The sequence below is a fragment of the Prinia subflava genome, chromosome 1 (assembly GCF_021018805.1).
Source record: "Prinia subflava isolate CZ2003 ecotype Zambia chromosome 1, Cam_Psub_1.2, whole genome shotgun sequence".
Classification (NCBI taxonomy): Eukaryota; Metazoa; Chordata; class Aves; order Passeriformes; family Cisticolidae; genus Prinia; species Prinia subflava.
The window spans coordinates 13,093,822-13,106,873 of record NC_086247.1 but is presented as its reverse complement, the minus strand read 5'-3'; the positions used below and the strand labels follow the sequence as shown (position 1 = coordinate 13,106,873).

The 13,052-nt window shown below is 38.0% G+C and overlaps 1 protein-coding gene across 5 annotated transcripts in view; it reads left to right on the top strand.

The window, feature by feature from the left end:
* COL14A1 (collagen type XIV alpha 1 chain) overlaps positions 1-13,052 on the top strand; it is a 116,008-nt gene that overhangs the window by 32,523 nt on the left and 70,433 nt on the right. For all 5 annotated transcript variants that reach the window (XM_063419056.1, XM_063418818.1, XM_063418971.1 and 2 more), the window contains exons 6-12: positions 1,995-2,150; positions 2,842-2,961; positions 4,300-4,464; positions 4,861-5,022; positions 6,372-6,520; positions 7,343-7,472; positions 11,669-11,814. In XM_063419056.1, the coding sequence (XP_063275126.1) occupies positions 1,995-2,150; positions 2,842-2,961; positions 4,300-4,464; positions 4,861-5,022; positions 6,372-6,520; positions 7,343-7,472; positions 11,669-11,814 (1,028 nt within the window). The remainder of the gene's footprint in view (positions 1-1,994; positions 2,151-2,841; positions 2,962-4,299; positions 4,465-4,860; positions 5,023-6,371; positions 6,521-7,342; positions 7,473-11,668; positions 11,815-13,052) is intronic.

The following is a 13,052-nucleotide window of genomic DNA, read 5'->3' as shown; positions in this document are numbered from 1 at the left end:
AAATCAAGGGAATTTTTTCTGTTGACTTCAGTGACATAAAGATTTGGACCTCTTTTGGATTTATGTTCCAATTTCAGATCATTTTTCTGATGCTTACTAAATGTTCCCCAGTGTCAATACATTAAAATATGTTGCCAATTCAAATAGCGTTGTCTTGTACTGTAAAAGCTAAAATAAAATATTTGCTTTGGCATCTTTGTAAGTGGAATTTTTGTCATGTGTTAAGAACTTATTTTGCACTGCTAGCTGCACGTAGGAAATGTTCCCTGTTCTTCTAAAAACATTTGTAGTACACGTTTAAGACATTAACTGTAACTTTTTGGATTTGGTTTAATGCTCAGTGGATTTACACTACAGTATGAATCTAACCCTTAATTATTACCAATTGAACTCCTTCTGCACATCAGATTGGTTTTGCCTGTGAGATTATAATAATTTTTTATTTCATGAAAAAGATTGTCTTTAATAATATGTAGTGAAAGTTTAAAGTTGCTAACCATGTGTTTTATTTTCTGTGTGTATCAGGAGAATTTCTTGGGAGCTAATGCAAACACCTTTTAGATAATTTCTCACTGACTTCTTTTATTTGCTGAACATCTCTGCTCAAATCAGTTTATTTCTGGCAGTGTACTTGGTGATTCCTGTTAGCACCATGTTGAACTGTTAGTGTTCTTTGTGAACTAACTTATACAGTGGATCCTGACAAAAATTATGACAAAAGCTGGGCTGCAGTTTAATTCACTAATCTGTGTTAGTTTTTTTACTCTATTGAGGGATATGATTTTCATCCCTAAATGGTTGGTGGTGTATCATATCTATTCTCCTAAATGTGCTCTGCTCTTTCTTTCCTACTTCCCTCCTTATTCTATGGCCAATCTGCTGCGGAGTTTGTATTTTTGTACTTCAAACACAAGCTCTCATTTCTTATATCTGTGTAACACCATTTCTTTGTTTCCCTCCTTACAATATGAGTCCATTGTTTCAGCAACCTTAATTTTACAGTCACACATCCACTTCTGTGGAATATAACAATTCTGTCTGAGGTTCTGAAAACCTTTTCTACTCCCTTACTTCTCCCTTTCTGGCATTTTCTCAAACTGAATGTGGCACTTCTGTTTAGACTTCTCAGCTGGCTTATAGTCCAATTTGTATCTAATCTCTACTTCTCTTCCTTTGATTTTCCCACTGGTTAGTTTTACCTTAGAGACCATTAATATGTACTTCTGCTAATTCTCATAAAATCTTTTCTGTTGTTTAGTTTGTGGGTTTTTTTAATGCTCTTGTATTTTTCTGTTTTCTATGTATCTGTAATACTAAAGCTTCATTCTCATGCCTGTTCTCATAGAGACTGTGAAACTAAATCTGAGGTCTTTGCATTTTACCTCTGCTGTATTGAGCACCTCCTGCTTAGGTTTAATGCAGCATTTTCAATTGGCCTTCAGTTTTGCTCAGCTCCCAGGACTGAGATTCACTTCTGAACTTACAAGTTTATAGTGGTGCCTAGTGGTTTTCTGTAGGGCTTTTGAGATGTATAGAAACACCTGGGTTTCTCTGCTGACTGTGAAAGGGGCCTTGATAACTGCTTTATGTGTCTGCATCTCTAGGTAGCTCTGCATTGTCTGCCTAAGGCTACGTCACACTGTTTATGGGGACTGAAATTGTATATGTGCATTGGGAATGAAAACAAACTCGTGGTTTGGTGGTGCTATATGGCAGTTAATTTTTTCTTTCTCAAGTATTTTTAGAAGGAAAGTTTTTTTATAGGTCTTCCAAAAGTAGTTTTGAACACTTTAATGAAAGAACTGAAGTAGTTAACGGCCAGACTATTCTATAACTGAAGTTAGAACAGGCACGTTTAGTAATTGCTTTTTTCTCACTGACTGTGGAAGAAAGCTTTAATTACCAAGTTTGGTGGGAGGAGGAAGGCATATATTCATTGGATTACAATTTTATTGTTGAATTAATAATAATGATTTAATTTTAATAATTTACAGGAAACCTGTTTACCTGTAAAACTCCAGCAATTGCAGATATTGTGATACTGGTAGATGGTTCTTGGAGTATTGGCAGATTCAATTTCAGGCTTGTTCGACTGTTCCTGGAAAACCTGGTTTCTGCTTTCAATGTGGGATCTGAGAAAACAAGAGTAGGTAAGGTGCCGCACTTTTTTCCTAATATTTCTGTAGCAATGTAAGGATGTTGTAATTTCAGGACAGTTAACAGCTTAATGCTGCTGTTTTTGCAAGATTCATCCTCATTCAGCACTAGCACTTCTATCATCAGAGTAATGCTGCTGGAATGTTTGTAATATTAATTCCTCACAGTTTACTGTGATCCTCAACTCAGTTAACTCTAAAGCAATGTCAGTGGAAAAATTAAAACAGTGGAAATAGTTTTACTGACTTCAGTCAGCATAGGCCCCAAACACTTGCAGTTTAATTTTTGCAGGCAGAATGTTCCAATGGATGGCATTTCTCATGCTTTAAACTGGCTGAAATTTTATATTTCTGATCTGCTACTGTTCAAGAGTACATTAAGTAAAATTGTTCTTCAAAAGAAATTCTTGCAATGTTTATAACTCTGAAAAAGTTTTGTATTTCTTTGCTTTTCATTTAATTAGCACTTGAGTAAAAGGCTTTGAAAGTTAATTGAGGAGTTGTTGCCCAGAACAACTGCATACTACATTTTGCTGTCAACCAATGCAGCTTTTCTAGCACGGTAGCAAAGATACTTGCAGTAAGCTAATTGGTAAGGTGCTGGTAACCAAGCACATCAAGTGTATATACTTGAAAAAAACCTGCTTTATTGTCTGATGGATTGCCTTTCCTTGTGGTTCTTTAGGTCTTGCTCAGTACAGTGGCGATCCCCGAATTGAGTGGCACCTGAATGCCTACGGCACAAAGGACGCTGTTCTGGACGCAGTCCGCAATCTGCCCTACAAGGGAGGGAATACATTAACAGGTACTGGGTATGGTTTGGCTTTTGCTTTGTATAAAAAAATATATTCTGCTGCACAGCCCAAGAAGTGTCAGTGCCTATTATGAAGGGTAAACAGGATAGGGGTTTGCAGCTTGCCAATGCTTTATCCAGTGTCAGTTAAGCCTTTTCTGAAGTGCTTGTCCATTGACTTCACTGGGAATCAGGACAGGGTCTCATAAAACAAAGTTACCTAGCTCTCTGTTCTGGAAGTAAAGTCTTTTACCTGCTGGGAAGAAAATGCAAAATCCATTTATAATGTTCATGCACACAGCTTTATTCTGGAGAAGGAAAGAATGTTGTTTCAATATTAGACAACTGGTAATACTAACTTTACAAATGACCACCCAGGGCTTTTAGATTTCCATTGACCTTTCAGTAGTTAAAGCACTGATGCCCCAGAGACACTTAGTGATGGATAAAGGGGGGATGCCTGACAATCTGGGAAAAATACAGTCTCTGAATACAATTCCAGTGTCATCAAAGCAGCAGTTAGTAATGTTGGAGTGTTATATCCAAATACCCAGACATCGCTTTAAGTAAATTGCTGCATTTTTTTTTTTCTGGTGGGTACAGAACAGGAGAAACAATGAACAACAGTCTGTATTTCAGTAGAAGGAGTGATTGCAGTGGGGCAAAGGACAGAAGACTCTAGTATGATTCTAGGAATGAGATTACTGCGTGGTAGGAAGTAGTAAACTATCACGATTATTTTAGATGATGTTAGAAGAAAATGAGTTAGAAATGTTTGCTGTGGGAGACTAAGAGTTTTCAGATAAGATCTCATTGTGATGTGTAAGTTTGTCCTGGAGCTGTTGTTGTTCTTTCCTTTTAAACAATTAGCATTTATTAAAATCAGATTCTCCCTAAACATAAGCAAAGCTTTTTGTTTTTTAGCTTATAAATTGGAAAAAAAAAATCAAATAAAAGTAAGATTATCTGTAGCATGACGATTTACTTAGCTATCCAGAGCATGTGTTTTCATCTAAGCAATGTAGGTAGAAGGAGAGGGAACATCCTGTTCCAACTTGGTAGGACATGGTAGAGTAAGAAAAAAGGTGATGCATTTGAAAGAGTATCAATTTAGGTTTTCATAGCCAGTTTAAAATACATTGATTGATCAAAAGACTGCTAAAACAAGCTACAGCTTCTTGGCAGTTTAGGCAGCTTGTTAGAATTTAATTTTTCAGTAAATAAATTCTTCTTTTATGCTTATTCTTCATCAAAATTTTTAAATTGCATAGAAAAACAAACACTGTGATATTGGCAAAACTAATGGACATTTTCATCTGTAAAAATCTTTGAAAATGTTTTCTTTTTTAGGTCTTGCCTTAACTTACATTTTGGAAAATAGCTTTAAGCCTGAAGCTGGTGCAAGACCTGGAGTATCTAAAATTGGGATACTGATTACTGATGGGAAGTCCCAAGATGATGTTATCCCTCCTGCTAAGAACCTCCGGGATGCTGGCATCGAGCTGTTTGCTATTGGTGTGTATTCTGCCCCATCCATCTACACGCCCCACTGTGCTCTGCTGTATTTGTATCTGTTGCTGGCTGTACTGAGGAAGTGTTCTTCTCTGCCTGTATCCAATAAGTATCATCATTAATTTGTATCTTTTATAAGCATTGCTTATCATATTGCTGTTATAGCTGGAATTTAGCAGTATACACAGATACTGCATTTTCATGAGACAGCTGGAAAGATGCCTCTTACAATGGCAGAAATTAACATCTTGAATTAACATCTTAAAAGCAGAGCGATTTGTAGTTGGTTATTGAAAGAAGTCGAATTTCATATGAGTAATTTTTTATTGATCCCTGTGCTTACAAGATTTTTTTCTTTTTCATTACAAATATTTTTTTTATTTTCCTTTCCAATAAAAGGTGTAAAGAATGCAGATATAAATGAGCTCAAAGAGATTGCCTCTGAGCCTGACAGCACACACGTCTACAACGTGGCTGACTTTAACTTCATGCATACCATTGTTGAAGGCCTTACCAGAACTGTGTGTTCACGAGTGGAGGAGCAGGAAAAGGAAATCAAAGGTGAGCAGAAACACAATTTAATGTAACCTATGATGAACTTAGAGCTACAAATCAAATACTTGCAGTTCTAGGCTGGCTTTTGGCACTAGAGTCATTGTATATATACTTTTGCTTGCAAGAAAGCACACTGTCAGGCAGTTATCTTCCTAGCTATGTTTTATTCATTCCTAGATATCTCTGATCTTTTGCTCTCTGTTTTTAGTAGAGGTAAATATTATTGTATTTGATAGTACAAAAAAAAGTACATTCATTCTGCTGTAACTATTTCCAAGTGGCAGGTAAGGAAATCTTTTTGTAATACACACTTCTGGGGATGAATTAGTTTAACAGCTGCACATGGAATTGTTACATTCGTGCTGTGATTTCCATCTTCTAACTTAATGTTTTTTTTGTCTCATAAGTACTCCAGAGTTTCAACTATTTACATTGCTTTGTCCCTCCTCTTGATGATCTTTTTCTCTTTCTTATTTAATACACGAAAAAAAATTATTTTGGTTCACAGGAAAAGATGGCAGCAAAGAAAATTGTTCTTATATGAAAAAGCCTCCCTGACTACTATTATTTCAGCTTTTCTGAAGAAAAGAAATGGCTGTGAAAAAATGTTGTGATTTGCCAGAAATACAGTTCTACCTGAGGCCTTTCTTTCTGAAAGGTTTCAGTGGATTTTGTTTCTATTTATTGGTTTGTGATTTCTTAATATTCCTAAAATTCAGAAATGCTGAGTTATTATCTCACTCTCTCATAATATATATAGATATATGGAATATAATATATATCCAATATAATATATATATTCAATATAATATATGGATATATGTAATATATATCAATAAGGAAGGCTGTCTTGAGCAGAAGAAAATGGGAAAACCATGGTTAGATGAGACATCTTTGTGGAAAAGAATGACTGCCAGAGAAGATGACAGTTCACTGTGTCTCTTCAGTGGGCTGACAGGCAGTATCAGTTTCCAACCTGCTGAGGAGGACAGGAGATCACAGCTGTATATGTACTTGTATGTTTTTCATGACTGGGAGGAAAGCAACCTGAAAAAAAAAAATAAACCAGCCCAGCAGAAAAGTCTGGAAATAGTGATGGGAAGAAGGTCAGGAAAGCTTAGTGCTGTATTTTTGTCTTTTTCATATAAAGGTTTATGAAAGACCAGGGAGGTTTAGACCCAGAGAAGCTCCATGTGCACTACTCATTATTACTTCTTTGTTTCCATTGAAAATAACCTAAATAAGTGTGCAGTAGCCAATTATTTGATTTTCTAATGAGGAACAATATTTAGAGCTTCAGCAAATATAACAAACCATTCAGAAGGCAATAAAAATGTGTGTTGTCTCCAACCTAGGAACGATTGCTTCTCTTGGGGCTCCTTCGGATTTGGAGACATCGGAGGTCACAGCTAGAGGCTTCCGGGTTAGCTGGACCCATGCCCCAGGCAAGGTGGAAAAATACAGGGTTGTGTACTACCCCACGCGAGGAGGACAGCCAGAAGAGGTAATAATGGAGGAAAAGCTGCCCAGAAGTTTTTAATGTAGCAAGGGCAACTAACCAGACAGGAAATCCTTGGTCCTCTTTTAAATGCACCCCGAAATTCCCTATGAGGGCTCCAGAAAGGAGCTTGGTCACACTGGATGGTGACAAATGTTAGATAGGAGCCAGGCTACCCCCTGTAACAAGAACAGAAGAGGTAGGAGGTGATGGTAAGCCACATTTTCAGTTCTAAGAAAAAATATCTATAAAAGGAAGATTGTACATTTTGGGACATCTACAATTGGTCATTGAAAATTTGGAGAGAATTGGTTATTTGGATGGGACTTCAACATTTTGGAGATGAAAGAAATGCAGGGGGACAAGCTTTTGACTCCAGCTGACAATTTATCAAGTTGAATAGAGACGCAGAAGAGCAAAAGGATTTAAGTAAGGTTATATTTTCTTTCCTTTTGCACTGGAAACTAATTTAGGATGGAGATGTATTAATGGAATTTTGAAGTACTTTCTGTGTGTGTATATATATAGTACTAAAGGAATATTTATGATGATATTATATCAAAATTGCCATGTACACACCCTTAAACTGTATCCCATGCACTTTATTCAGATAAGCCCTTCCTTTCTTCTGAATGGCTATTTATACCTGATAAACATTTTGACTGTGTATATGGTTGCTGTTCTTTGCAGACACTTTACTGTGTATAAATGCAGCATGAACTGAACTTTAGTAGAGTGTAAAAATTGCCTAAAAGAGGGATTGACTGATTTGGTGGTAATATAGTTTGTTTGCTCTATGCATATTTAGTTAAATTTTCTTTTAAACAGGTTGTGGTAGATGGAAGTGTATCAACAGCAGTTCTAAAGAACCTGATGTCTCTAACTGAGTACCAGATCTCTGTATTTGCCATCTACTCCAATGCTGCGAGTGAGGGCCTCCGTGGGGCGGAAACCACACGTGAGTATCCTTGGCATGTTTGCTGCAGATTTGATTATCTGCATTGAATCAGACTGTGTAGGCATTACTCTTCATGAAAAATAAACACAGAAGAGAGTCTTTTTCAATTTACCTTCTTTTAGTGTATTTGCCTTAAATTAAATTTTGTTTCAATTAATTCTGGGCTAAGCTCCTAAGTCCAAATGCTCTGTGGATATTTAAACACTGAGAAAGGTTTTATCTCTGGGCTGAACTTTGAAGTCAGTCGTATTAAACCCTAAATGAGAAGATTCCTATATTTTGGGTGTGGAGCCAAGTTTTACAAACTAGACTTGTAGCTGGAGATGAGCTGATGAGTGGAGATTTAGGTGGGACCTGAAATACCTGCATATGATTCCTGGCAGGGCCAAAGATTTCAGGGTAACTCTTAAGTTTCTTTCTCAATGATTTAATTATTTTCTGTCTGTAAAATGATGGCTTGGGATACTGTAAGACTTAATACATTTACAGTTTTATGTATTTGTATACAAAGTGCAGGGCTTTTTTAGTAAATATGACAGATATTAGGAATGCAAATAAAGAGTAACTTTATAGTTCAGACTAGAAGACAAGAAATCCATATGTGGAATATCAATAGCTGATATCTGCTGAGAGAACAGAGCAGCAGGGCTCAAGAGATCGATAGATTTCTACAGTGCTTTACCAAGTTCCAGACCCAAGTGCTCAAGAAGCCAGCTAGAGAAGGTGCCCTGCTTAGCTCATACATAGAAACATGGAAGAACTGGTGGTGGAGGAGGAGATCACATCCTACAAGTTCAGGAAAGGTCCCTACTGAATAGGTGGTAACCAGCTGACTGCAGGCTCACATAGATAATCAAGAAGCTTGTAACAGAACTCAGACATCAAAGAGAAATGTATAAGAAGAGGCAAATGACCCAGGAGAAGCATAAAGCTGCTGTCTGATCTTGCAGGGGTAAGTTTAGAAAAACCAAGGCCAACCTGGAGCTGAATCTGGCAAGTGATGTGAAGAGGAAAACAATTTTAACTTGATGCATTTCAAAAAGGGAAGTGCAAAGTCCTGACCCTTGTGAGTGACAACCCCACGAGTCACTACACACTGAGGGTGACCAGCTGGAAGGCAGCTCTGCAGAGAGGGGCCTGGGGAGCATGGTAAACAACAAACTGAACCAGCAGAGCACCCTTGTCACAAAGAAGGCCAAGAGCCTTCTGGATTGCATTAGAAAATGATTGCCAGCAGATGAATCTTGCCTTCTGCTCATAACTGATGAAACCACACCTGAATTCCTGGTCTTGTGCTGGGTTCCCCCAACACAGGAGAGATGTGGACTTACTGTAGTGACTTCAGTGAAGGGCTGTAAGGATGATTAAGGGCTTGGCACATCTTTCATAAGAGTCTGAGATAGCTGGACTGTTCAGCCTGGAGAAGAGTAGGCTCAGGTGATCTTGTCAATGTATCAAAATCCCTGACGAGAGGAAATGAAGAAGAGGAGTGAGCCAGACTTTTCTCAGTGGTGCTTATTAACAGGACGAGCCAATGGACACAAATTAAAAGCCCATGAAATTAAATTTGAAGAGAAGAAGAGAAGGTTTTATTGCAATGGTGGTCAAACACTGGAATAAGTTGTACAGAGAGATTGTGAAGTCTGCATCTCTGGAGATATGTCAAGGCAAACTGGACAGGCTTCTGAGCAACCTGCTTTATCTGAACCTGACTGAACAGGGAAGTTAATTAGACCAGGTGACCTCAAGAGGTGCCTTTCATCCTCGGGGGTTCTTTGATTCTGTGTCAGTGCTAATCTTCTCAATCTGAAAAGAAAATACAATCATATAAAATTTAGACTTTTCTTTTAGTCTCAGTCCCCCAGTATGTCATCTCCAGCCATGTTATACCCCAAGAGACAGTGTTAGGACCTGTTTAATTTATTGAGGCTGAGAGAACAGTCACATACTGAGCCAACAGGATTGTTTTCTATTGCACCTGGTATTCCTTTGAAGTCACCCAGTCAAGTTCTGACAGAGCCCAGCCCTGCTGGCTTCCAGAGATTTGATCAGATCATACCCCAAGGTCATGCAGCATCAAGCATTTTATACAGCTGTCTTTGATAGTGTGTTGGAAGTAATAGTCTCACATGTGCAAGTGTTAATCACTCCACATGCTAAAAATACCTGCAATTTTAAATTAGGTATTTTTACTGTTCTAATGGAGAATTATGGAAAGTTGCAGTTTACATTCCTGCCTGCGTGAGAGATACTGACAGATTAAAATAGTCACCAATTGCATTTGTTTATACAGAATATTGAAAATAGTTTACAGGTATGTGAAATCTAAACAGATATATGCATAATGTACAGATAAGTAGAAAGTTTTGTGATTTCATAGTCACTTCTAAATTGAAATAAATATGAAATTCCTTCACATAATAATTTGCTAAAAATATGTTTTTACCTGGTTTCATTTATTCCAGCTGTTTTTGGTTGGTTTAATTTATCCCTATGTTACCTGAATATTAGGATAGTCTGGTAACTGTCCAAGATACAAACCAGCATTATCTAGTAGATATTTGTATTTGAGATTCTGAGCTCTTTGGCTGAAAATTCCCATAGAAAATGTTTTATTTCCAGTCACCTCTTTATCAATTTTTATATATATTTTCAGAGTATGTACCAGTTCCTGCTGAGAGTTAAAATGCAAATCATAGGTTACAGTCAGAGGACACTTTTCTTATAGATTTATTTTAATCAAAATAAGGGGAAGAGCAGGTGATGGATACTGTCACTGTGACCCTGGGGCAGTTTGAATAGGAATGAGACAATGTGGTGCAAGGTGGTTTCAGGATATCTACACATGTAATTTCTTGCTGTAGGGATCAGAAGTGTGAGTGGAGCTCTGAGAAAGGAGACTGAAGTACATTTGGAAATGTTCATGGGTAGTTTCTCCCTGTAATTAGAGAAATTGTGAGAATTCATGGGGATGTAAATCAGTACAAGAACAAGGGTTTAAATAGAATGGAGGTAGGTTGTAAAAAGGTTTGCAGGGGTGGGTGGGGTAATCTGGAAGTGGAAACCTAAAGAGAAGTCTGGGTTGAAGTTTTGCCACCATTTACAGCCACGAATGACAGATTAAGTGAACAGCCTCAATGAACAGGAAAGGATGAGGTTGGCATGGTTCTGTTAGAGCTTGTTGAACACAATGTAAGAAATATACTTGGAGATACTAACTTGACGGGGTCTAGCTTTTGCTTGGACAAGGAGTCCAGAGAAGCTCTCTGACTGAAATTAGAATTTGTTCCTGAATATTTGTGTGCAGGTCAGATTCCTCAGAATTTCAAACAGGAAAGGTTTTGTATCACTTAGCAATTGCCTCCTGTTTTTTTCAGACCATTGCAATCATTTTGGGGACTATTCTCAGTGTATAAAATCCAAAGGAGAACTCAAAGTTCCTTTGTATTTCTCCATATTTATGCCTGAATATTTTGGTGGAATTCATCAGTGGTCTATCAGCAGTGGAGAGGCCATGGGATGTTATTCTGTGAGAGGAATAAATTGAGGATAACCAGGAACGTGCAAAATATTATTCTAAAGAGTTATAGAATGCAAAGAAACTTTTGGAAACCCTGATTGGTGCTATGTTCTGGTATCAGTGCCTTAAATTCACAAGTAGATCTCCTAATATTGTTTGAATTTCACTCAACCTGCTCTCCCTTAGCAGGATAGCATTTGCCATGATTTGCAGTAGATGGCCTTACCCATATGAGCATGACCCCACTGACACAGGCCTTGGTGCCAGTTTGGACAGCCCAGGCCTTGGACAGCCAACAGTTTACAGCCAAAATATCTTGATCTGTGCAATGTGCTCATCCAGGGTGTTGTACCTCATGCCTGTGACAGCCACACTTTGGCTTGGGAACTACTCCCAGAAAGACACATCCCTTAAAACTGCTACTGGCTCCTGATAGCAACTGTGCTGAAATACTTTCATCTGCCCTGGCAAGGGAATTGGTTTGGGTTAGCAATGCCTTGTTTCCTTGATTCTGAGTTCTTTTAGGCACCAATTGGATTTTATTTGTAGGATACAGACAGCATGCCTGGAGACAGCTATATTCCTTTGTGTTTCCTGGGGTAAAGCAAACTGTTTGAATAACAAACTTGCTGTTCAAGTGAGAGGCCTGAAGTGTCTGTGTCTCGTCCCACTGCAGTTGCCTTGCCCATGGCGTCGGATCTGCAGCTCTACGACGTGTCCCAGAGCAGCATGAGGGTGAGGTGGAACGGCGTCCCGGGGGCCACGGGATACATGATCCTCTACGCTCCCCTCACAGAGGGACTGGCAGCAGATGAGAAGGAGGTGATGGATTGTGCTTTCATTTGAATAGCAGTTACAAAAAAACCCAAAAAAACCCCCAACAACAACAACAAAAAACCAGTCTTTTAAAGAGCAAACTAGTACGTGTCCTTTAACCTCCAAAGTGATCAGCAAATACTTGGGGTTTTTTTTCCACGACTTGATTAAGTACTGTGTGTGTCACAGGCTATGAATAAAGTGCAAATGACATTTCTATGTCATTGTCATAAAAATGCAACAAATTTAACTGAATTTAAGTGACCCTTCAGAAATTTTATATAAAGTGATATTGTATCATCATATAGAACTAACACTCAAAGAAAAGTAAAACTAAGATATCTCCTAAGTGTGCTATCAGAAGAACATGAAGTTTAGCCTTTGTTCTCATCAGGCCTTTTAAATGTAAGTAAAATTTGTAGGTCTGAAAGAAAACCGTCACTGGTTTTCTTTTAGTTTGGTTCAACCTTTATTTTTAAATTTAAAAATAACATCTTTCATCAAAAGTGATTTTAGAAGACATTCTTTCAAAGGAAAAGAAGAGGGGACAAGGTAAAGTCTAGTCTACTGTCACTAACATAGTAAAACCAATTGAACTTCTGGTGTAGGATTCAAAAATTTCTACATTCAAGTTTATATATGTGTAGTTGAGTCTATGTACAATATTTGTGTTCAAGCAAGAACACTTTAAAGCATGCAGGGGCTTGTGAACCTGTGAAAGGGGCATGAAGCTGCTGAAAGCCAGCACAGACTTGTGCTCACTGCTAAAGCAGTAATTCTCACTAAAGCAGTGAGCACGTAATTCTGTTAAAAGTGGGGCCTCTCTGAGGACTGGCTGCTTCAGGAGGACTGAGCTCTGTACCCCAAAGAAATAAGTACAGTCCTTATTAATGTGGGTGTCCACTAATAGGTGGAAAAGGAAAATTATACAAATAACAAGAAATCTGAACCTCAGTGTGCATAGGAATCAACTCCTCCAGTGAGTTCATGTGATTTTCAGACCTGTGACTGAAGATGAACCAAAGCGTAGATGGGAGTGGGAATAATAAAATGTCATTGGGAAAGGCCTTAGTAGCTGCTCATTCTAGAGAGGCATATTTTGTCTTTGCTAATGTGATAAGTCACTTTTAAAGTCCTTTTACCCGTGTGTTGGCTTCTGGCTTTTTGAAAGTTTTAATATTTTAATTATTGTGCAAAATCCCAAAATCTTGGGCAAAGCAGTGCAGACACAGTGTCAAGACAAA